A 25,141-nucleotide genomic window follows, 5' to 3' on the forward strand; every position below is an offset into this window, starting at 1 on the left:
AGCCAAGGCTGGTACCAAATTACAGCTGGGCAGATTAGGAAAATGCCAGTGATGCGACTTGCCCAAGGACACAAGTAGCAGAAATTAAAACCCAGTCTACAGCCTGGCAGTACAATTCCTATGTCACAGAACCACCTGCTGCCTCTGGAGGCTATAACTTAACTGGGGCTCCGACAGCAGTTTGCTGTGGACTTTGACGCTTTCTACAGCTTCTGATTTCACTCCTAGAGATACTTTCTACCCAACAGTGACAGTCAAATCGAGTTTGGGGATTATTGTGCATAAGGCAAACATTTCAGAAAGTCATACTCTTGAATTTTTTTTTTTTGGGCATATTTTAAGAATACCAGAATGATCATGCTTACTGAGTGGGGGTGGCAGCAGACGTTTCAAAGCTAGAGATATGTGCAAACCAAAACTACCTGCACAAAATCACCTTCATGATTTGGTTGGTGTGAGTTTTTAACTATTTTTTCTCTATTGCAGTTATTTCCAGTATTGTGTGATGACTGCCCTTTGGAGGCAGGGAATCAAACCAACCCTCTGCTCCCATACAGTATTAAACCAGCCATAATGATGTTGGGGATGTGAGAGGACAAACTGAATTTTATTGACCTAAACTTATCAGTCCTGCATATTTACAGTATTTTCATTACATTACAACTGAATATTTAAAATGTAACATTCCTTTTTTTTTTTTGGTAAAATAACACAAAAGCCACACAGTGACAGGTAACCCAGCAATGCGACAGAACTGTTTCTTTCTTCTTCATCACAAATCCAGCAGTCTTTTCTGTTGCATGTCTGGTTTTTGGGACACCCTGTGGCTGTCACTTGCTGCAGGGAGCAATGAGCAAACGTTTGATATACTTGTATTTATACAAAGAAATTAAATACAAAACAGGAATGAAATAGCATCAGGTGTCTTTGTAGTCCTGGTTCAGAGGTCGTCTTCCTGCACTTGAAAAATGAAAACATTCTATCCTACATTCTACATAATATTACTGGTCAACTACCAGAAAATTTTAATTTTTTACTGAGTGATCATTATTCATACAGCATGACTGATCAGAAACAGAATCACTGACTCCCAGTCATCACCATGGTTTCAGCCGTGTCCTAACAGACGTATCCAGCTGTGATACATAACCACCATGAAACATTTTCAGTTGTCACAGTGGCACTGATCTCTGGACAAAGATCGACTCTACACGTCAGTGTTCAACCTTGCTGATTTGGGGTAACACTGCCTGAGCCCACTCATATTTTTACTATTCTTTTACATATATTTATGAAGGTTTTACTTTGTTTAATGCACTTTATGCGTAGCAATTAGACTGAGGTCTGCGGTGACACTTTCAAAATGTCTATTCAGTTCTTCATGTGAAGGATCAAAACAGTTCAACACATTGACAACTGTGACATCAAAGCTGATGTCAAAGTGCTGCTTCAGCAGGCAGCAAAAACACTGTTTAAGAGAAGAGACAAATCTGCTTCAGTCACCTTTATTTCTTTTTTTTTTTAATAAAGTTGTACTTCATAATTTTGAAAACCCTGCTGTATTATTTCTCAGTGTAATATATTGTGAATTATATTAAAATTAGATTTTAAACAAGAATTTTGTTGTGCCACTGTGTAAAATGAGTAGAAAAACTTGCACCATTGATGAACTGATCCAGACAGAAAATACAAACAGTACAAATATCACTATACATGCAGTAAACACCAGCGTTATCCAAACTATTCTATGCTCACGCCCAGACTGACCAAAAGAAGAGAAAGACCACAACCAGCATATGAAAACGGCTCAGCACTGTTCTGAAAGTCAACAGATGAAGGTTAGTCAATCAGGTGCAAAATGTGAATTATCTGCAAGCCATGAATTGCAAAATGTGAATACAGTAGTGTTCTGGTACTAATAGTAGTGCTATGTGACTAAGAAGATTAATCCAGGTTTTGAGTATATTTCTTATTGTTACATGGGAAACAAGGTACCAGTAGATTCAGTAGATTCTCACAAATCCAACAAGACTAAGCATTCATGATATGCACACTCTTAAGGCTATGAAATTGGGCTATTAGTAAAAAAAAAAAAAAGTAGAAAAGGGGGTGTTCACAATAATAGTAGCATCTGCTGTTGACGCTACAAACTCAAAACTATTATGTTCAAACTGCTTTTTAGCAATCCTGTGAATCATTAAACTAGTATTTAATTGTATAACCACAGTTTTTCATGATTTCTTCACATCTGCGAGGCATTAATTTTGTTGGTTTGGAACCAAGATTTTGCTTGTTTACTAGTGTACTTGGGGTCATTGTCTTGTTAAAACACCCATTTCAAGGGCATGTCCTCTTCAGCATAAGGCAACATGAACTCTTCAAGTATTTTGACATATCCAGACTGATCCATAATATCTGGTATGCGATATATAGGCACAACACCATAGTAGAAGAAACATGCCCATATTATGATGCTTGCACCACCATGCTTCACTGTCTTCACTGTGAACTGTGGCTTGAATTCAGTGTTTGGGGGTCGTCTCACAAACTGTCTGTGGCCCTTGGACCCAAAAAGAACAATTTTACTCTCATCAGTCCACAAAATATTCCTCCATTTCTTTAGGCCAGTTGATGTGTTCTTTGGCAAATTATAACCTCTTCTGCACGTCTTTTATTTAACAGAGGGACTTTGCGAGGGATTCTTGCAAATAAATTAGCTTCACACAGGCATCTTCTAACTGTCACAGCACTTACAGGTAACTCCAGACTGTCTTTGATCATCCTGGAGCTGATCAATGGGTGAGCCGTTGCCATTCTGGTTATTCTTCTATCCATTTTGATGGTTGTTTTCCGTTTTCTTCCACGTGTCTGTTTTTTTTTTCTCATTTTAAAGCATTGGAGATCATTGTAGATGAACAGCCTATAATTTTTTGCACCTGCGTATACGTTTTCCCCTCTCCAATAAACATTTTAATCAAACTATGCTGTTCTTCTGAACAATGTCTTGAACGTCCCATTTTCCTCAGGCTTTCAAAGCGAAAAGCATGTTCAACAGGTGCTGGCTTCATCCTTAAATAGGGGACACCTGATTCTCACCTGTTTGTTTCACAAAATTGACAAACTAACTGAATGCCACACTACTATTATTGTGAACGCCCCCTTTTCTTTTCTTTTTTTTTTTACTAATAGCCCAATTTCATAGCCTTAAGAGTGTGCATATCATGAATGCTTGGTCTTGTTGGATTTGTGAGAATCTACTGGTACCATGTTTCCCATGTAACAATAAGAAATATACTCAAAACCTGGATTAATATTTTTAGTCACATAGCACTACTATTATTCTGAACACTAGTGTATCTCCCAGAACGTGAACGCGGGTCTCACAAAGCGTGAGTCACAAAACGTGACTTTCTTCACAATTTGGTGTACAGTATGTGCTTGGCTGAGAAGCCAGTGGTGCAAAGCTGCCATCTGTGGGAATATGACTGGGTACCTCACTTTGATTATACCTCTGGGCTTCGTGCCATCCCTCGACTTGCGCTCGTGGTGGGTGGGCGAACAATCCAATGCTTGGTGATTTCTGCTTCACAATGATAGGAAGAGTAGACACTGAAGAATCAAAAAGTGAGATCGCAATGAACATTTGGCTGCCACAAGCCATTTATCGCTGTGGTAACTTTTCTGATACCTCCTGCTTAAAACCCAAAAAGTGAGAAGGATTGTGATGTCCCACCTTCACGGCCTGTATTTATACTGATAATCAAGATCAAGTGAGCTTTTGCCCTTCTGCTCCACTGGAGGTTTCTGTCCTCCCTGAGTTTGCCTTATAGGACACCTGCGTTACCTTTGGACAAGTTAACCGCCCCAGTCAAACTCCCCACCTGCCACTGTCCCCGGAGCAGGTCACGCCTAGTGGGGCCGGGTACTTGTAGTGACCCTCTGCAGCCCCAAAAAACACTTTTGTGGAGATAAAGTCTGTGATTAAGATTTGCTGAAGTAATTGATCCATAAACTGAAATCTGTAAACTACTTCAACTGTATCATGAATGATATTTACATTTTTCGAAACCTGTGTTCACATTTTGTGGGAGATTTTATTCACAGTTTGCAGCAAAATTATTAACAGTTTGCGTAAATTTTCATTAATGGTTTGTCAATAATTCATGATTTGGAGCAGATTCACGTTTTGGGGGGTCAACAAGTGCAGTTTAATTACTTCTTTTGATCAACACCCTCAGGAGCCTCATTCAGAAAATTTTGCATCCAGCCTGCTTCCAAATGATCAGACTCGTCATCACAGCCAAAAATTAATACATCTATAGCTCATTAAGAACACTGCACGCTCTTACCTTCTTCTGATTCCATCATGTGAGCACTGCTAAAGCATTTTGTTTTCTTTTTTTAAATGACACTGACTTTTTAGACGCATTAACATCTCATCAGAAATATTACCACACAACAACACACAGTTCACACTGGCTTTTTTTTAATCTTGCTTCTGCAGATAAACAACAAAAGGGCTGCATGTCTGGAAAACATGTTTCAGTGAGATCCAGCTCTCACAATCATCTCAATGTCAATCAGTAAGAAGAATACGACTGTTACAAAACCAACTCCAAACACAAAAGCTGAACACATTTATGAAATAGTAGGAATAAAGTTTACTTCACCCCTGCCTTCTGACGGATGCACACAGGTCTGCAGTACTTCAAACATAAACACACACACAGTCCGTCATGGGTTGGTGGGACCTCAGCCAGATCCCAGGTCTTGCCTACCAGCTGGGTACAGTCTGATCTGCAGTCACTGTGGACAGGCCCCAGGCTCAAGGAGCCAGCGCACCCTCCTTCACCTCCCACCCACTTTGGGCCCTATTTGTCCCCCTCAGGCTCCTTAGCCAGGCCACGGATGGAAAGGTCGTAGACCACCTCTTCGATCTTCTTCACGTCGTACTTCAGGCCGTCATACCGCTTACGGAGCGGGTCGTTCTTCAGGTTGAGCAAACGGAAGCCTGAGTCCAGCTCGTTGATGAAGTTGGAGATGCGTAGTGGCCGGGTGTAATCGCCTGCTGTCACACTGTTGACCGCCAACCGAGACTGGAAGGAAAAAAAAAAAAAAAAAAAAAGTCACGATTTAAACCCAACTTCAGCTACATTTTACAATACAATTTTGTGTTTGACACCTGATGTTACCTGAAGTGTCACGATGCTGTAACACAAACAGATGGGCAACAGAAGCAATTAGCAAAATATTTAAATGCAACCAAAGTAAAAACAAATAAATATTGTATGAATAATTATTAAAAACATGATAGAAAAAAGTCCACAACGTCTCCACTCAACAGACACTGACTGAATGTTCCAAACTTATATGGACATTCATAAGCACAGTATAAACAAGAACAAAGTGCTCTGAGTGAGTTCACAAAGTTATTACATTTTCCTCCGACACTTTAGAAATAAAAATGTAAAACCCACAAAGTTATTTTGATAGAAGAAATGAAGAAGTTGAATTTTCAGATCAAAAATGTTTCTTTATCACACTGAACATGTTTGTTTTGTATTTGTTGTTTCGCAGAGTTGTGGGCATACATTTACGTGCACCCTGGTAGAAAATCGTTGAAACAATGCCCACAGACTACATTCCATTTGATCAAAGAACATGTCTTAAATCAGTTTTATGTTTGCTTTATTTCTAGCGCTGGATACAGGCAACAGCCTCAGAGGACAAAACATATTATGATACAACTAGACTGCAATACTCTTCATAATTTACTACAAATTTAAAGAGCTGAAAATACAACTTCTGCATATGGTGGGTAGTGTAATATTTACATGAGATATTGACAACTTAATGTACAAATTCATTTAAAACCATTTTAAAAATATTAACTTCAATTTATTACACTGGTATTTGCATTGCCAAGTTACTGAACACACAAATGAAACTTTTGGACTTGCTGCTGATAACAGTCGGGATGGTCCTTTCTGTCTTTGATCCGGAAACCACGGCATCCATTTCTTCCAAAAGGTCTGGAATACTGATTGATCTGACCACAATACACATTAGGGTGGTCCAAAAAAAATTGTTTTTAAATCTCTTGTTCTCACCCCATCAATGTGTGATGCCTTAGGTGAAAAGTCACCTCAATTTTTTTCTTCAAAATCTAAACATATTTAGAGGTAGCACACTTAGCTTAGATATTTACCAAAATGGTATATTTTGATAAACGCATGTAGACTTCTGGTGCAGTTATAATTCCACAAATCCTTTGATAAAATTACTTCATAGCTCTGTTTAATGTCATATGTGAGAATAACCCACAATACAAAAGTTTTGATCACAGTATTTTAGGGATATTATAAGAACGTTTCCTGGTTTTTGTCTCTCTGAACTTGAGCTACCATGTCGTCTGCATCTGCCACCAGAAAGAAAAAGCAGTTGTATCTGATTGGCTCTTATGACCAGGAAATAAGAGGCAACAAGCTTCCATCTAATGGACAGGTTTTAAAAGTATTTTTCTTCCATCATGGAGAAATGAAGAAAACAGTACGAGATGCATGCACTGCAGCAATTGAAACAGCTCTTCCATTCTGGGAAAGAGCACATATTCCAGTCAGGGCAAAGCATCACCTCATAACAAAGGTAAAGAAACTGTTCAGAAAATGGAAAACACTCAAGAAGACAAAGAATAGAAAAAACAAGAAACAAGAACTAGATGAAACAGACTTCACAGAAAATTTAGATGACCTTTTCGACATGGCACATCAGGATGCTCTGCAAATCATAAAGATAGAAGAAGATCGCCAGTTTCTAATTGCTTAAAGGGAAAAAGGTAGAAAGGGATGTATGGCTGGTATTGATATGCGACAGAAACTATTAGATGAGAAAAGAGAGTAGCAGCTGCAGAAAATTATAAAAGAAAAATGGAAGAACCAGGTCCATCAGATGCTAACTTTAGCGACTTGAGTGATGATTCTGACGGGTCAGGTCTGTCTGATCCAGAAGAAGAATTTGTAGCTGAAAGTACTCCTGTGTCTAGTGCATCAAACAAAAGAAAGACCAAAAACATAATGACTCCCAGACTGGCTGCTGCATTCGATCGTACTAAAGTGTCTGACAGAAATGCAGTCTTTCTACTTGCTGAAACAACAGCAAGTTTAGGTCATGATGGCACAGAATACAATATGAGTCGTTCTACTGTCCGTCGTAAGCATATGAAGATGAGATCAGATTTCTCAAAGGAGATTCAAGAGAAATTTTCTACTGATACACCATTAGTAGTGCACTGGGATGGAAAGTTGTTGGAAGACCTCACAGGAAAGGAACATGTTGACCGTCTACCAATTGTTGTTTCTGGAGAAGGGATAAGTCAACTGCTTAGTGTGGCAAAGTTGACATCTGGGACAGGAGAAAAAACAGCTGAAGCTGTTGCAAGTGCCCTGCAAGAATGGAACATTGTAGATCAGGTGAAAGCTATGTGCTTTGACACAATAGCTTCCAACACTGGCCAATATTCAGGTGCTTGTGTTCTACTCCAAAACAAGCTGAATAAAGAGCTGCTTCAACTGCCATGCAGGCACCATATTATGGAGCTGGTTCTACGCAGTGCTTTTGAAACAGTCATGGGGAAAAGTAGTGGTCCAGATGTTCGTCTTTTCAAACGATTTCAAGATGCATGGCCAAGTATTGACCAAAGTGCCTATGAAGATGGTCTGTCTGATGATTATGTGAAAACCCACATAGCTTCGAAGCAAAATGATATCACAAGCTTCATGGAAGAACAGATTTCACTTTCCCAGCCTCGTGATGACTATCGTGAACTGCTGGAGCTAGTCCTGATTTTCCTGGGTTATGTTCCCCCCAAAGGTGTGAACTTTAAATGTCCAGGAGCTTTTCACCATGCAAGGTGGATGTCGGAGGTGATATATAGTTTCAAGATTTGGCTTTTCCGGAACCAGTTCAGGTTAACAAAGAGAGAGGAGAAGGCCCTGATGGAAATGTGCCTGTTCTCATCCATGTTATATGTCAAAGCATGGATGACATGCCCAGTATCAGTATTAGCACCACAGAATGATCTCTTGTTCATGAAAGATCTCATCCAATACCAGGACACCAACCCTGCCATCTCAAAAGCAGCAGCTGACAAGTTCAGAAGACATATGTCATATCTCTCAGAAGAACTTGTGGCCTTGGCATTTTTTGACAACACTGTTCCATTGTCAACCAAACGCAAGATGGTACTGGCACTTAAAAAGGAAGCTCCTGAAACTCTGACCTTTGATGATGCCTCACTTCAGAATTTGGATGCATTTGTCTCAAAGAAGACACACAATTTCTTCACAAAATTGGGAATATCTAATGAATATCTGGCTTTGGATCCTGAAGAATGGGAAAGTGATGCCAATTTTGCAAGAGCTCAATCAATAGTGTTCACTCTAAAAGTCGTCAATGACCATGCAGAACATGGAGTTGCCCTTGTGCATGACTTCAACAGGCTCCTGACAAAGAATGAAGATCAGTTTCAGTTTCATCTCCAAGTGGTTTCTGAACACAGACAAATTCCCAGATTCCCAAAAAAGCACAGCACTTGCACATTAAAAGGAACAATTAACAATACCAATACCATAAGTCTGTAAATGGTATAATATAATGAAGTAGTATTTAAGCTTAATTAAGAATTCATTATATATTTCAGTCATTCAGTGTCAGACAGTAGTACTTAGTCGTATGTACAGTTGTACACCTGTAGTCCTGTACACAGTATACATTATAATCTACATTTTTCTGATATTCGGAACACAATTAACACATATACAGTATAATTAATTATTTAAGTAAACACTGTAACTACATTTCATGATATTATATTGTAAATTTCAACATTATAATAAAATAGTTTTGTGGAAAACTGAAATGCAATGTTTTCAATACTCCTAGGCTATTACCTAGCATTCGCCTAATCCACGATTTTAATAAATAATTTGCCACTGTTGTGCCACCACTAAAAATGCTAATATTTAAAATATATTTTGCAGGCAATATTTTCTCATGAGGCATCACACATTTAGAGGGTGAGAGAAAAGAAAATTGAAGAAAAATTTTTTCATGTAATTTTTGGACCACCCTAATACACATTTCCACTGTGTGATGGTACAAATCATATGACTCTGGCAGGAGAAGTCAACGTCACTTCTGAACAAGGTTAACATAAGGCTTTTTTTGTATAGTAAAGTTTTCAGTGGCATTTCTGAATGTAACCCTGAACTGTCGCACTTGATTAAAGTTTCCCCAATACCTTGCCCGTGTGGTTATATCAGCTACTGATGAATAACTGCATTTGAGGGATTACACATCATGGGTGTTCGATTTAGGCTTGTACTCTTGCCCTTTACACACTAAAATTCCTCCAAATTCCTTGAAATGTTTATAATGATATTATGTACTGTTGAGGGAGAAATATGGAAATCCCTTTATCTTATGCATTTGTTGACAAACTGGAGATCCTCAAAGACTCAGCCTTTTATGGATACTGCTTTTGCACAAAATCATGATTACAATCATGTTTGACATCACCTGTTCAAAATGCCATCATTTGATTTTTGTTTTTAACCTCTTTACTCGGGGTGTCACAGTACACATAAGTCATGGTTCAGGTCACACATCACAGTTCGGTGCAAGTTTGGTTTTGAAAATTCTTCAAATGTTTATACAGTAGCTGTAATCCGTGATCAGCAGAGAGCTGCCATCACACACTTTAGCAGTGAGACAAAGTATAAACTTTTTTCATTAAACATTTAGAAATTGGAGTCTTTACATTATTGGCTGAGTTAACAGCATTTTAAAAAGGAATAGTTTGCACCATCTGTCATGGTTAGTTATTAAATTAAACTGTGTAAGTCCCCATCTGTGATTGGTGGATGGTCTCAGGGGCGGAAACAAAGTTGTGTGTTTTTATTAGACCTTTAACAAATATTTGCACAAAAGCAATAAAGTTTATCAGTTTGAACATTAATTATCTTGTCTTTGTGGTGTATTCAATTGAATATAGGTTGAAGAGGATTTGCAAATCATTGTATTCTGTTTTTAAATTTACATTTTACACAATGTCCCAACTTCATTGGAATTGGAGTTGTATAAGGCTCCAAATGGTTATGTGCACACTGATCTCACTGAACATATTAAGCACTATGTGCCTTCTTGTGCCCTGTGGCCTCAGGATGCACGCTCAATGTCTGTGGAGAGCATTTTGAAATTTTATTACTGAAAGTATGATACAAATATATCTCATTATTTCAGCGAAAGTAGATGTAAACTTATGTCTGAAACTGTAAGCACAACTGACTCACCAGTTCACTTGCCATGATCAGGACACCTGCCAGGTAGTCTTCTACATCCAGGTGGAAGCCTCTCTCTCTTTCTACCTCAACTATAGAAGAGAGAATTCAGACAACCCAAAATCAAACAGAGTCACTGGCTTAAAACAAACAAACAAACAAAACCACTTTCACATGAACTGATACCTACTCCCGAGTATTTGGGTCACCTCCTCTCGAGTCACCAGACTTTCAGTCTCCAGGTAGACAACAAAAGCAGATAAAAATGTCAAGCGCTGCAAGACAAAGCGCCAATGTTCATGGAACCTAAATGGGATCAAAGAAACATGTCAAATGTTTTGAGGGAAGGGGGAAAATGCGCTACCTTAAAATTTATCAGCTTATAGTACCTTCCTCAAATATACATGGCGTGTAACAGTATCACAGCATAGAAACTGTGGCAGCAGCATTCAAATGACCAATTTAAAATCATTAAGTCTGTCAAATATGTTTCTAAACTGGATTGATCTTGGATGTCAAAATGTGCCATTACATTACAGCTTGGGACTCCGGCAAGGGCAGACGCATCTCCTCCTCTCTCCTTTATCTCTGCTCCAACCTTAAAAGTCCCTACTTCACCAGGCTGTGAATTCTTCAAACTATATTGGATTAACCATGGACTTGATCAGCTGGTCTCTGAATGCTATTGATGCCATTTTTTCTACAATAAGATCAGGGACGGGGGACCCTGCATGCCCAGAGGGAACTTACCCTCAACGTGTTCGCGACGCCTGGGAGACGTGGCGAGTTGCATGCTTTGCGCCATTCTCTAAGGGGGACGTTGAGGATTTATTTATATTTGGTTTCATAGTAGGAGGGCTGGTACTTATTGGTTTATGTGCTGCCCTGACCTACCGGAAAATTGGCAAGACGGCTGCTATCAGAACCATGACCCCTTACCTGTCCGTCATGATTAATGAGTTGGGCAAGGCGATGCATTCTTGGACTGCATTAACTCAGACACAAATTGGATGGCATCTTGGAGCAAATGCGCACCTTGCAGAAGAAGATTTCAGAGACCGGGGAATATTCATAATTGGGATCTGGTTTGTTCATGTGAGACTGTAAAAGTGTTTTTCACTGCTCAACCACAAACACGGCAGGCTTATCAGCCTCTGAAGGATAAAATGCCCCATTGTTTTCCTCCAGAAGACTGTCTACAGCCTTGGTGAACATTCGCTTGCCCGTTATCTTCTCTAACTCCTACATGGACAGAAAAACAACTGACTCACACAAGGACAAGAGACTAAAGTATGCTCCACATCGTCCCTACCCCCCTCCCGTCCCCATCCCGGCCCCCACTCACGCCACTTCATTCCCCTCCAGGGGCTGTGGAGTTTTAACTGCGGTAGGCCCCTGTCCCCCCAAGCTAACGGCGGTGCGACGACATGTTGCTACAGCTACCACACACTCACATTGCCTCAATTTGGAAAACGGACTGTTTCAAAGTTTAGTGTACATAAACAATGTCAAATGTATATGTGTTGTCTTAATTCTGATGTGTGCCATGATTACAGCAAACAAGTAATAATTGTGGATTAATTGCTGTATCCTGTCTGTGGCAATTTGACCGTGTACGTAATCTTGTTGTTGTTGCACTTGTAATGACAATGACAATAAATCTCATCCATCCATACATTATGGCACATTTTGACAAACCGCTGCATCTCTCAAACAAAACAACCGCTCCTTATGTTCTGTATCCAAACATCATCCCACCAGTATGTTTTGAAACTTTGCATCGCCACCACAGAAACCACTAGATTCCCTCAACTCCACCTCACTGGACTCCCAGAAGGAAATTTTACGTACCATGTTCTCCTCCAATCACATACTACAGTAAATTTATTGCGCATTTCTGTATATGCTTATCACCACAGACTATATATCTACACTGAAGACGTCATCAATAGGTGTTTTATAGAGACCTCGAAAAAAATAGATTTGAAGCCCAAAAGCAGCTGATCTGGATGTTGCCATGTTGGCAGCACTTACTCTACCGACGTCACAGCTAACCCATGTTTGGATAAAGAGGTGGACCATGGGTGATACCATGCATACCCTGGGCAGGACAAATGAAGACCAAACGCATAGGCAATCTTCAAGTTTCTGTAGCAGCTATGTTAACAGGCTAGCCTTGGGTTGGGCATTTATTAAATCGAATTTTTGAGGACTGCGCAGTGACTATCAATGTGTAGCTTTGACGTGGGCATTAAAAATTATGAGCAGCTTACTTCCTCAGTAATCATGGAGTAACTGGACATATTGTCATCAAGCAACTCACAACTACTAAAACTGCTAATGCCATTAGCATCCAAAATAAAATAAGACCATAATTTAACTCAGTGGAAATACTGGCACACAGATGTCTTAATGATCCAATACAAAAACTAACCACACAGCAAGACACATTATTCTAGATACTTATAATAAAAAGCTTAAAAAAAATAAGACACACACAGTCCTCCATAGCAGCTCCAGCCAGCAGTTTGAGCAACCGCAGCGGAGCTCTGAGCTCACAGACAAGATGTCACTCAACATACCTTAAACCTTAAAGTGAAAAAAAAAAAAAAAAAATTCTCTCCTTGTAGTTTTTATGGAGATGGCAACTATCTATATAGACCAAAACAGTTTTTTGTACCAGGCTGGAAACCTGTTTATTTCTGCTCTAAAGATGGACATTTTAACATGGTCTTCTATGAGAAGCTGCTCCTTTTTGGAGCCAGCCTCAAGTAGCCAGGCAAGGAAGTCTAACTTTTTCTTCTTCCAGGTTGGCCTCATTTAGGACTAGGGATGGGTATTGATAAGATTTTAATCGATATCGATACCATTATTGATTCCGCTTATCGATACCGCTTGTGAATTTTCTGTGTACTAAAAGTAGGCTTTACAGGTTTTCTATGTCAACAACATTTTATTGAGTCTTAAAGTAAATAAATATGAAATTGGTCACTGGATCCTTAAACTCTGGACATAATAAACTCTACATGGTGGCTCCTTGATCTCTGGACATAAATAGAAATAAACAAAGTCCGTAGTTTTTGTCAAAAGCATTTCCTTTCAGACATTATTGGCATGAATGTCTTTCCATACATCTGAGCTGAGCTCTTGCAGCCGGCTGTGCTGCACGTCAGGATGTAATTCATAAAGAACGCAGGGTGTCTTATTTTGGGAGGAAAAAAGTTTTATTTGATTTTAGTTTACTGTCTGTATTACAGCCTTTGGAAAGAGGTGTCATTTTATTTCAAGCTGCAATTCATTTTGAAGTTATTAATTCCGATCAGACTCTGTCAGCAGAGAGCGGCGCAGCGTTTGGAGCTGTGCCAATGGAACAGAGGACGATTCTTGTTTAACTGCATCAAGACATGAGCCCCAGTGAGTCATTTTAATCAGCACAAAAGTGACTCACAATTAACATATTTTAATGTCTTTGAGAGGGATTAAGAAGAGCAGCTAATCAAAGAACCAACAAGCCAGCGGATCGAAGCACTGCCTCATTGGTTTACGCTTCAAAGTGGAGTCACGCTGCAGAAGCGGTTGATTACAGAGCCGCTGCAGGGTCTGTAATCAACATAGAGAAATGAACATTTTCCTGACAAACACCCTCAAAAATAACGGCCGCTCTGAAGGACCGATAAGGGAATCGTTAAGCAAAAATGTTGGTGGATCGAATCATTTCTTAACGATACCCAAAAAGAACCGGTTCTCAATACCCAACCCTATTTAGGACTATTGAAGCATGCCACTTGGCTATCACTCAACTTGGTCTTGTATACATATTATAGCTCATAATCACGTTTTTTGTATTGTTGTGCTTATTTTTATAGTAGCCCATTGATCCCCAAAATGTTCACCTGCAAATCCTGAATTATCCGCAAACTATTAATTGCAAAACGTGAATACTGAAAAAAATATCTCCCAACACGTGAATATATATATATATATATATATATATATATATATATATATATATATATATATATATATATATATATATATACACATACATATATACACATACATATATACATACATACATACATACATATCAATCAATCAACTTTTTTTTTATATAGCGCCAAATCACAACAAACAGTTGCCCCAAGGCGCTCCACATTGTAAGGCAAGGCCATACAACAATTATGAAAAACCCCAACGGTCAAACGACCCCCTATGAGCAAGCACTTGGCGACAGTGGGAAGGAAAAACTCCCTTTTAACAGGAAGAAACCTCCAGCAGAACCAGGCTCAGGGAGGGGCAGTCTTCTGCTGAGACTGGTTGGGGCTGAGGGAAAGAACCAGGAAAAAGACATGCTGTGGAGGGGGGCAGAGATCGATCACTAATGATTAAATGCAGAGTGATGCATACGGAGCAAAAAGAGAAAGAAACAGTGCATCATGGGAACCCCCCCACAGTCTACGTCTAAAGCAGCATAACCAAGGGATGGTCCAGGGTCACCTGATCCAGCCCTAACTATAAGCCTTAGCGAAAAGGAAAGTTTTAAGCCTAATCTTAAAAGTAGAGAGGGTATCTGTCTCCCTGATCTGAATTGGGAGCTGGTTCCACAGGAGAGGAGCCTGAAAGCTGAAGGCTCTGCCTCCCATTCTACTCTTACAAACCCTAGGAACTACAAGTAAGCCTGCAGTCTGAGAGCGAAGCGCTCTAATGGGGTAATATGGTACTATGAGGTCCCTAAGATAAGATGGGACCTGATTATTCAAAACCTTATAAGTAAGAAGAAGAATTTTAAATTCTATTCTAGAACCAACAGGAAGCCAATGAAGAGAGGCCAACACGGGTGAGATATGCTCTCTCCTGCTAGTCCCCGTCAGTACTCTAGCTGCAGCATTCTGAACCAACTGAAGGCTTTTTAGGGAACTTTTAGGACAACCTGGTAATAATGAATTACAATAGTCCAGCCTAGAGGAAATAAATGCATGAATTAGTTTTTCAGCATCACTCTGAGACAAGACCTTTCTGATTTTAGAGATATTGCGTAAATGCAAAAAGGCAGTCCTACATATTTGTTTAATATGCGCTTTGAATGACATATCCTGATCAAAAATGACTCCAAGATTTCTCACAGTATTACTAGAGGTCAGGGAAATGCCATCCAGAGTAAAGATCTGGTTAGACACCATGCTTCTAAGATTTGTGGGGCCAAGTACAATAACTTCAGTTTTATCTGAGTTTAAAAGCAGGAAATTAGAGGTCATCCATGTCTTTATGTCTGTAAGACAATCCTGCAGTTTAGCTAATTGGTGTGTATCCTCTGGCTTCATGGATAGATAAAGCTAGGTATCATCTGCGTAACAATGAAAATTTAAGCAATACCGTCTAATAATACTGCCTAAGGGAAGCATGTATAAAGTGAATAAAATTGGTCCTAGCACAGAACCTTGTGGAACTCCATAATTAACTTTAGTCTGTGAAGAAGATTCCCCATTAACATGAACAAACTGTAATCTATTAGACAAATATGATTCAAACCACCGCAGCGCAGTGCCTTTAATACCTATGACATGCTCTAATCTCTGTAATAAAATTTTATGGTCAACAGTATCAAAAGCAGCACTGAGGTCCAACAGAACAAGCACAGAGATAAGTCCACTGTCCGAAGCCATAAGAAGATCATTTGTAACCTTCACTAATGCTGTTTCTGTACTATGATGAATTCTAAAACCTGACTGAAACTCTTCAAATAGACCATTCCTCTGCAGATGATCAGTTAGCTGTTTTACAACTACCCTCTCAAGAATCTTTGAGATTCACATATACATATACACCTTTATAGATTTACATATACACACACACACACACAAGGTCTGTTAGAAAAGTATCTGACCTTTTTATTTTTTTTCAAAAACCTGGTGAATTTGAATCACGTGTGCTTGCATGAGCAAACCTTGAACCTTCGTGCACATGTGTGAATTTTTTCACGCCTGTCGAGTGCGTCATTTCCTGATAAGCAGCCTTTGTGTGAGGTGTGTGTTGTGCGCTCTGCATTTTTTCATTCCAAGGAAAAAGACGGAACGACTGGAGCAGTGCCGCATCAAATTTTGCCAGAAACTGGGCGACAGCCAGGTGGAAACCATTCGGATGATTCAGACGGCTTTCTGTGACAATCCTATGGGCATCACACAGATTAAGGAGCGGTACAACCGGTCTAAAGACGGCCGCACAACGGTGGAGAGCGAGCCACGCTCCGGTCGGCCATCAACATGCTGAAATGACCAGATCATTTCCAAAGTGAACGCTGTGGTGATGTGAGACAGTTGTGTGACTGTCCGAGAAACTGCAGAAGAGGTGGCCATCAGCACTTTTTCAGCACATTCCACTGTGACAGAAGATTTAGCCATGAAAAGATTGCCGGTGAAAATCATGCCGATGGCTTCGGCACGAAGCTGCCGACGGCGGCGCAGAAGAGCCTTTGTGTTGAAGTCTCACAGGACATGCTGTGACATGCCCACCTCTTCCACAATTTCTCGGATAGTCACACAACTGAAAAGTCACCGAAAGCCGTCTGAATCATCTGAATAGTTTCCACATGGCTGTCGCCCAGTTTCTGGCAAAATTTGATGTGGCGCTGCTCCAGTCGTTCCATCTTTTTCCTTGAAATGAAAATCCGCCGAGCGCGCTGCACACGTCCCACACAAAGGCTGCTTACCAGCAAGTGACGCAATCGACAGGCGTGAAAAAGTCCACGCATCCGCACGAAGGTTCAAGGTTTGCTCATGCAAACACACGTGATTCAAATCCATCAGGTTTTTGAAAAAAATAAAAAGGTTGGATACTTTTCTAACAGACCTCGTATATCAGTTTACGCATCAATTACTGCAGGAAATATTGATCGCAAACCCTATCACCGCAAAAATTATTTATTTTTTTTGGAGGGTTGGAGGGAGTCACTAGCCGGTGAGGCGGGCAGCGAGGCCCAAGCAGCTCTCGCGTCTGGTGTCAAGCAAGCGCCCGGTCCCACTGGGCGTGATCTGCTCTGGGGAAAGTGTCAGCTGTGGAGTTTGACTGGGGCGGTAAACCTGTCAAACGGTAATGGAGGTGTCAAACTCAGGGAGGACATGATCACACACAGTGACAACCAGAAACCTTAAAGTGATTTAGTAAAATGAGCATTCATACTCTAACAGAAAAAAGGGACCACAAGATCAAAACTGATTTTCCTTTTCCATTTTTCAACCTTAGCAAATGTAACTTAACTAACAGAGTTTATTCTAAAAGTCATATTCTGCTGTCATCTTCACACAATCAACACCTAAGCCCCACCAAAAAGTTTTGTGTATTTCATATGATAAATAAAGAGCAGTTACACATTTTCAGGAGGAAAATATTTTTCCTGTTTTCTTATTACTGCATCATGTGAAATATATCGATTTGACCAAAAGGTTAAAAATGCTGAAATGTATTTAGGATGTCTCTCTGTGCGGGGACCCACCTGTAATACTGCTCCACAGGAAACTTCGTTTTTAAGTCTGCCAACTGTGTATTGACTGTGCAGAACAGCTCCCTCGCCTTTGAACATTTATTGGGAACTAAACACACAAAGAGAGACACTTTATACATAAAAGTGTAAAATTAAAGCCAACAGTTGGAAAACCTTGGCAAGTGGCCAGTCATCATTTTGCCAAGTGACAGAGTGTCACTTGGTTGTGGAGGAGACACTCACTTTCTTTGAAGCCAGATGGTTGGTGGACACTTTGGAGCACAGTTAGTATTTCTCTGGCCGTCTGCTCCAAAACCTGGACCACTTTACGGATATCCTGCAGCAAATAACAAAAACATTAAAACTACTCCATTCTCTCTGCTGCTCACAGTAAATTTCTGACCATCTGCTGACTCCAAGAAGCTGTGGAGTGTGGCAAAGACACACACTGTGACTCCAGTGCTTGAACCGATGCCTTTGAAAAATTACAGATGGCTTTTTACTGCTTGGTATAATCTGAACATCAAATCGAACAATATATTAATGTCTTAAACAACATTTACAAATCAACTTCACACAATAAATAAAACCGACAATTATTTTACCCTAAATAATTTCAAAATAAACCTTGTGTGAGTGGTGACCTGACCACTGACATTTAATATTTGAGGCATAAATAATGTAATTAATTGAGTTACTGTGCCCAAGAGAGAGGAAAAAAATAAAAGCCACTTCATATAAATCAGATATTTAAGTGACATGTTTAGAGTTTATAAAAAGACCTTTTTATGCCTTTACTGGCTTTTATATAGATTTTACTGATATCCATCATCCATCTATTTTCTGAACCAGCTCATTCCAGTTAAGGGTCACAGGATGCTGGAGTGTATCCCAGCCGTCACTGGGTTAGACGTAGGGTACGCCCTGGTCGGGCTGCTAGTCTATTCTCGAGGTTGGTGCCCATGTGACATGGTGAAGTGGCCAGTCCTGAGGTGAGAATTCTTACTTACGTGACTGGCCACTAGGTGACAACACGCACGGGTGGTATGCTGTTCCATTGAAATCAGCCAGTTTTTTTATTGTCTCTAACTTGCTTCTAACAGCCAGCTGATGGCTATCATTGCCTCGAACAGCAAGATTTATATACCAAGCAAACCTGAAATGAACCATTGTACATTAAATTGACTTTATTTGACGAGTCTGACCCCTTTGAAAAGTGACCAAATTACATGTATCTGTATTGAGCCTGCCGATGTTATCATTGAAAAAAAAAACCCACCCGTCAAGGTTAAATGCCCGGATGGCTGACCTTGAGAACTGCAGGGACAATACAGAAATACAAAAAAAAAAAAAACACACACACCTTTACACTGTCACTCACACCTACAGTCAGTTTAGAGAGTCAGCAATTCACCCAACCTTCATGTCGTTGGAAGTAGGAGGAAATCACAGCATCCTGAGGGAGCCCGTCAAGTTGAGCTATCCCACATAAGTTTTGTCTTTCAATTTTAAGAAGTAAAGATTTGCATGCAGACACTGTCTTTAAAGCAGAATATTACGAGCGCTCTTATGGTAGATGAAGGCACAAAAAAATCCACAATTTGCACTTTTTATTACTGTCATTTATTCAGTGTTTAGTGTATATTTATACATGCTATACAGCAAGAGTGCAGCTCAAACCAAAGTCAAATTCCTTGTTTTCATATAACAAAGCATTCGAAAAACAGCTGTGGAGTCCAGCATTTCCATAAAAGCTGCACTGATAAATTAACTGTATAGCCTGTTGATAAAACTCTACTTGATAAAAGTGCGCGTGCGCATCCCAAAGTAATGGAGAGTGTGGTAGAGAGGTGAAGAAGAGAGTGCAGGCAGGGTGGAGTGTATGGAGAAAGGTGGCAGGAGTGATTTGTGACCAAAGTATATTAGCAAGAGTGAAGGGGAAAGTTTACAAGACAGTAGTGAGTAGTGAGGGAGAACCAATTCCGATTGGACACTCACATTGCGCACGTCATCACACATCTTCTATGAGGAGTACCAAGATGGCCGAATGTGGATCGAAAGTCCGTGGAGTTAACTTTTCAGCAACAAAAAAAAAAAAAAAAAAAAAAAAAAGTATGTTTCTATCTCATATCATTAAAAAGTTATTTACAATTTAGTAAAGCTTGGTCCCATCCGTCGTATACGACGGTGTTGGCCCCAGAGGGTTAATGGCGAACGGCAGTAATTCCCAGAACCCTTCCGGACGACCAGTGAATCTGAATGTTTCAACCTCTTAGCAGTAAACAAAAGTTTTTCATGCTAGAAATAAGGTCTACACAACGTGGGCTTAATAAAAAGCGTGACCGACGCAATGACGCACATTCGACACATTACTACATAAACTGAGTTTAACTGAAACGGGAGAAATGTGGGGTGAATGTAACTGCAAAGTTATTACAAACAACATCCTTATAAACTTACTTGTATACTTGTCAGCCGATCAGTGCAGTCTGACGGCAATCTACGGGGGCCGGTGATGAACACATTTAAGCAGGGGTGTAAGCAGCTCTCAGTTGAATGGAGTCAGAGCTCCATCTACTGGACACATGGTGCAAGGACATTTTACATTGTCGACAAAAACATTATTTCAGTAACTGTTCTGTTTATGAGAAATTATCGGCGTTCTATCGGCAAAATTTCGGCCGATAGTGAGTACTTTGAAAAGAGCTTATATTAGCCGATAATATCGGCCGGCCGATATATCGCTCGGGTTCTAATATAGGGAGAAGGATGCTGATGATGGAGCCACCAGACAGGAGGAGAAGAGGGAAGCCAAAAAGGAGGTTTATGGATGTGCTGAGGGAGGACATGCAGGTGGTTGGTGTGACAGAGGAAGATACAGAGGACAGGGTGAGATGGAAACGATTGATCTGCTGTGGCAACCCCTAATAGGAACAGCCGAAAACAAAGAAAAAGAAGAAGATTTAAAGTGTGCATCCACTCACTTCATCTGCAGAAGTGGAGAGTAGAGGCTGACATTTTTTCAGGAATCCCACGGGTCATGGGATTCCAACAGGATGGGAGTCAACTTTACTATTTATCACGTGATTGGGACAGTACAGGATTAAAAAGTTCACGGGACCAGACGGGAGCGGGAACCAACTAATAGACATACTCTCATGCGTACCACCGAGAGCGGCACACTGAGCAGGGTTACTAATACATAAAAAAAAATAAAAAAAAGACAGGTGCTGCCATTCTGTAGTTTTCTTTCAATAAACCTACACTGTAATGCAAGTCAAAAGAACTACACGGCCCAGAAGCCAACAGTGTTTCTGGCTGTTGCTGTCCACCAAAAAAGAAGAGCAGTAGAGAAAGTAAACACCAGCGGAGAAACCAGTGTGTTAAAAAGTGATTTGCAACGCAAAGTCAGAAATAACGATTTATCTATTAAGCTCATAGAATTGGCAGGGAAGTTGCAAATACGTATTACTGAACTTCAGGAGAGTCGAGTGTGACTGTGTTAACACGCTGCATGTGGCTTGTAAAATGTGAGGAGCGCGTGCCACCCTCAATCCAGAAATGTAGATGCACTTTTTTCCAACATAACATTAAAGGCAAGAACGTATTAGATGTTAGTTGAATGTGATGACTCTGATAGCCCTAATTAGTTTCTGGGCAGTGTTTTCTTGCAGAGACAAATAATTAAGTGTGCTGAAGAGTGAGAAAGTAGAATGATATGGCCGTTGTATTTTTTTATTTAATATTTGCATCAAATGCACTTTTTTCTTTTTTCAAAACTCAGGTACAGTATGTGAATTGTGAAGGTAACGATGCCTTTATGCACTTTTGTTCATTGAGGACAGTTCTCTTGCTTGGCACAGTTTGTTGTTGTTGTTGTTTGAACAATTTAAAACATAAAAGTAATGCCACTGTTTTAAGGGAAACTGCTCAGTAAATTAGTAAAATGCAACGTTATATGTTATGTTTGGGTTTATTCAGCTAAGGCAGGCATGGTGTGACCTGTGGTTTTTTATTATTAGTAGTAGTAGTATTTTGCTGTAACTGACCTCCAAAAGAGCTGGAACCAAGGACTTAACAGCTGGTCTTCCATTGAAAAACTATACCACAGGCCATGCATTATTTATGTTTTGTGCCTTTTAGGCAATAAGTGCCTCCCTATATTACCACAGATGAACTGTTCCTGTTGCCATACCTTTCAAAATAAAACTGCAGAACACAAAATAATCTAAAAACGAATGCAGAGAAGATCAAATCAAATTCAGTGTATTGCCTAAAAACTAAAAAAAGGGGGAAAAATGGGAGTGGTACAGGAGTCATTTTTACCAGTCGTGGGAATGGACAGGATTTTTTTTTTTTTTTTAACTCTGGCCCAGGATTGGGATGGGACAGGAATTTTTCTGTGGGAGTGGGATAGGACAGGAGTGAAAATCTACTCCCGTGTCACCCTCTAGCGGAGAGCAGCCAGCGGAGCAAACAGTGTTTTTTAAACAACTATACAAACGCACTGCTTCACTTTAAATGCATAATAAGTCCGTTTCAGACTATCAGTGCAGACCCTTTCTCTTAAAAGGCTTTATTTTACTCAGCGTGTGGCTTTGTCTTGTTTTGTTTGTGGGAGCGTTACAGCGCCACCTCGAGGCCTGGCATATGTACTACAGCTTTAAACAAAGCCTTGAGGCAAATTCTTTGCCTCGAACATGTTTTGTAATCAAATTACTCGATTAATCATTTTAGCCCTAATGACAATATTGCGATACCATAATTTAGCCATATTGTACAGCCCTAGTGTCAGCTAGCTGAAAAATTTGAATATTAATTTACATCTACATTTATAAAATGCTTAAAGTGGCAGTGGGTTAAAAAGGCTGTAATTAGGGGGGTCTGGGGGTGGAGCTCCCCCAGAAGGTGAAAGGTTTTAGGCATGCTCATGCTCAACCAAAGCATTTACTGAAGAAAACAAAAAAAGTCTGAAGAACCTAAAGGACATGGTGAGATCCTGAAGAACTTTGCTTGTCATGTCTGCAACATATACATATTGTTGTTAGATGACAGGGAGTTCATCTCAACAGAGAGTTTCACATGCGCAGTTGCATGGCAGAGAGAAGTGCAACTCGACGAGTGAGGTATTAGGGTGGGCAACTTGTTCCAGAAAGGGCCAAGAGGGTGCAGGTTTTCTTTGCAGCCACTGATTCCACCAGGTGATTTCACTGATTAACCGATTCTATCTGCTCAAAGTGATATCAATCAATGAAATCACCTGGTGGAATCAGTGGCTGCAAAGAAAACCTGCACCCTCTTGGCCCTTTCTGGAACAAGTTGCCCACCCCTGGTCTAGATGAATTAGATTAACCACTGATTGTCTTGCCTATCAAGAATAAATACAAGTAATTAGGAGGGCCAAAAGAAAACCCATCTGCCCCGTCACTTATTACTTTCACGTTTAAAGCTACGTCCTCACCGAAGTCTTTTGGGGCTCCCTTGTGACAAAACTCAGTGGCAAGAATAAACCCTTGCGAACTTTGCTGCAGAGCTCTGGGTGAAGAGGGTGCTGAGTTCAGATCCACAGCCGCGGAGTTCACAATGGGACACATATACCCGTAGACATTATAAAGGGTACACGCCGCATCGGCCACTGCTGCGCTGATGAGCCGTGGAGCCGCCATCTTAGACCGGTCGTCCAACCCGCTCCACTCAGTGCTGTTTGGCAGGCGCAGCGCATTTAATCCATTCTAACTCTCTGAATACTAAACTGATTTTCACAGTTTTTTTTCTGCAAACGTCACACACGTAGCTATGATACAGGACAAACGGTTTGTCGTATTTTAATATTCATAGTGGGATTAACAGTAATAGAATATTACGATATAGCCTAGACTGCATATGGGTATTTTGCAAACACATACATTATACATAAATACACACACTAATATATGATAGAGAAGCAGATAGTGGCAGTAAAGTCAACTATTTTAGTAATTTGAAGAGACAATATATGATTAGGCTATACATAATTTGTTATATATATATAAACCAAATACTGACTACATTATATTTCCATATAAAACATAATAGATGTTATATATCAGAGAAAATGAAAATATATATAAATAAACATTATACATCAGAGAAAAGCATACACATATTAATCATATAGAGTATCAATATCAGTCTTATATAAATATAAAAAAGCTATATGTCAAAATGATAATATATAAATCACAGTGTATCAATATACTTCATACCAGGACACAGAGAGAAAGACTGTACAAAGCAGAGAGAGAATAAAATGTAACTGTAAATTGTCAAATTAACACAAGAACATGACATCCCTGCCCTAAACCATATTTACACATGGACAAACTTGTTTGTGAAAGTTTTCCAGCTAAAAGCCCTAAAAGAGGACAGTATACAGAGCTCTCTACAGCTTATTATAATACTACTACATTTATGTAGCGCTTTACACAGTGCTAAAAGACACTTTACAGTACAGCGAAAATAACAAAGCAACATTATTATAGAAAGATAAAAAAAAATAAAAATAAACAAGACTATAAAATCAAACTTTCACTGTGCCCTGAATCACAATGATGACCGGTCCAAGATGGCGGCCGCATTTCTCGCGGCCCAGCAGTCAGTGCGGCGTCTACCCTTTTAAAGTGTCCATGTGTGTACCTCAACACTGCTGCTTCGTCAAGCCTCCACCATCTTTCCCGCAGCGGTGCTCCAAAAATAATAAAAAAATAAATCCCACAAAACGTCCGTGTTGTGGCCCCCACATTATCGCTACACTCCCCAAGGGGGAAAGGAAAAAAAAAACTTTTAGTTTCAACACACGTCCCACTTAAAACGTTTCCAACCGACCTAGTGTGTCTTTAAATTAAACACGGACATTAAAAACAAACGCGCCACCAGCTTAAACACGAGAGCAGCGGTCAGCGTCCCGCCGCCCGAACCTGCAGCCAAAGGCAGCGTCAAATCGACGGTATTTCAAATGAAGTTCATATACACCAGATGGAGCGTTTAAATGAGAAACAACAAATAAATGTAGTGTAAATTTAGATTTTGTGCAAAGTCGATCGGTTATCATTGTTAGCAGCGAGCTAACAGCAGCTAGCACTGTGTGCTTTTCCTTCATACCTCTCTGATGTCCTGATCTGCGCTCAGGAAACACTGAATGTAGCTAAACATTTCCGTCACAGACATCGTTGCTTCCCATCAAACGGTCCACGTCACGTGTTTTGTGATTTTTTTTTAATATATATACCAAAACACAAACCAAAGATCAACCTGAACACATTCTGAGCTTCGTGCGGCGCACAATGAT

The 25,141-nt window shown here is 40.0% G+C and overlaps 1 protein-coding gene across 1 annotated transcript; it reads right to left on the bottom strand.

Moving 5' to 3' along the window:
• Nucleotides 1–4,473: 4,473 nt before the first annotated feature.
• tsn (translin) lies at nucleotides 4,474–25,141 on the bottom strand. Its single transcript, XM_034185897.1, has 6 exons — nucleotides 24,955–25,141; nucleotides 18,058–18,151; nucleotides 17,827–17,923; nucleotides 10,528–10,643; nucleotides 10,350–10,429; nucleotides 4,474–5,096 (listed from the first exon to the last, which is right to left on the bottom strand). The coding sequence occupies exons 1-6, from the start codon at nucleotides 25,018–25,020 to the stop codon at nucleotides 4,872–4,874; spliced, it is 678 nt and encodes a 225-aa protein (XP_034041788.1). The 5' UTR covers nucleotides 25,021–25,141; the 3' UTR covers nucleotides 4,474–4,871.

The sequence above is a fragment of the Thalassophryne amazonica genome, chromosome 14 (assembly GCF_902500255.1).
Source record: "Thalassophryne amazonica chromosome 14, fThaAma1.1, whole genome shotgun sequence".
NCBI classification, from domain to species: Eukaryota; Metazoa; Chordata; class Actinopteri; order Batrachoidiformes; family Batrachoididae; genus Thalassophryne; species Thalassophryne amazonica.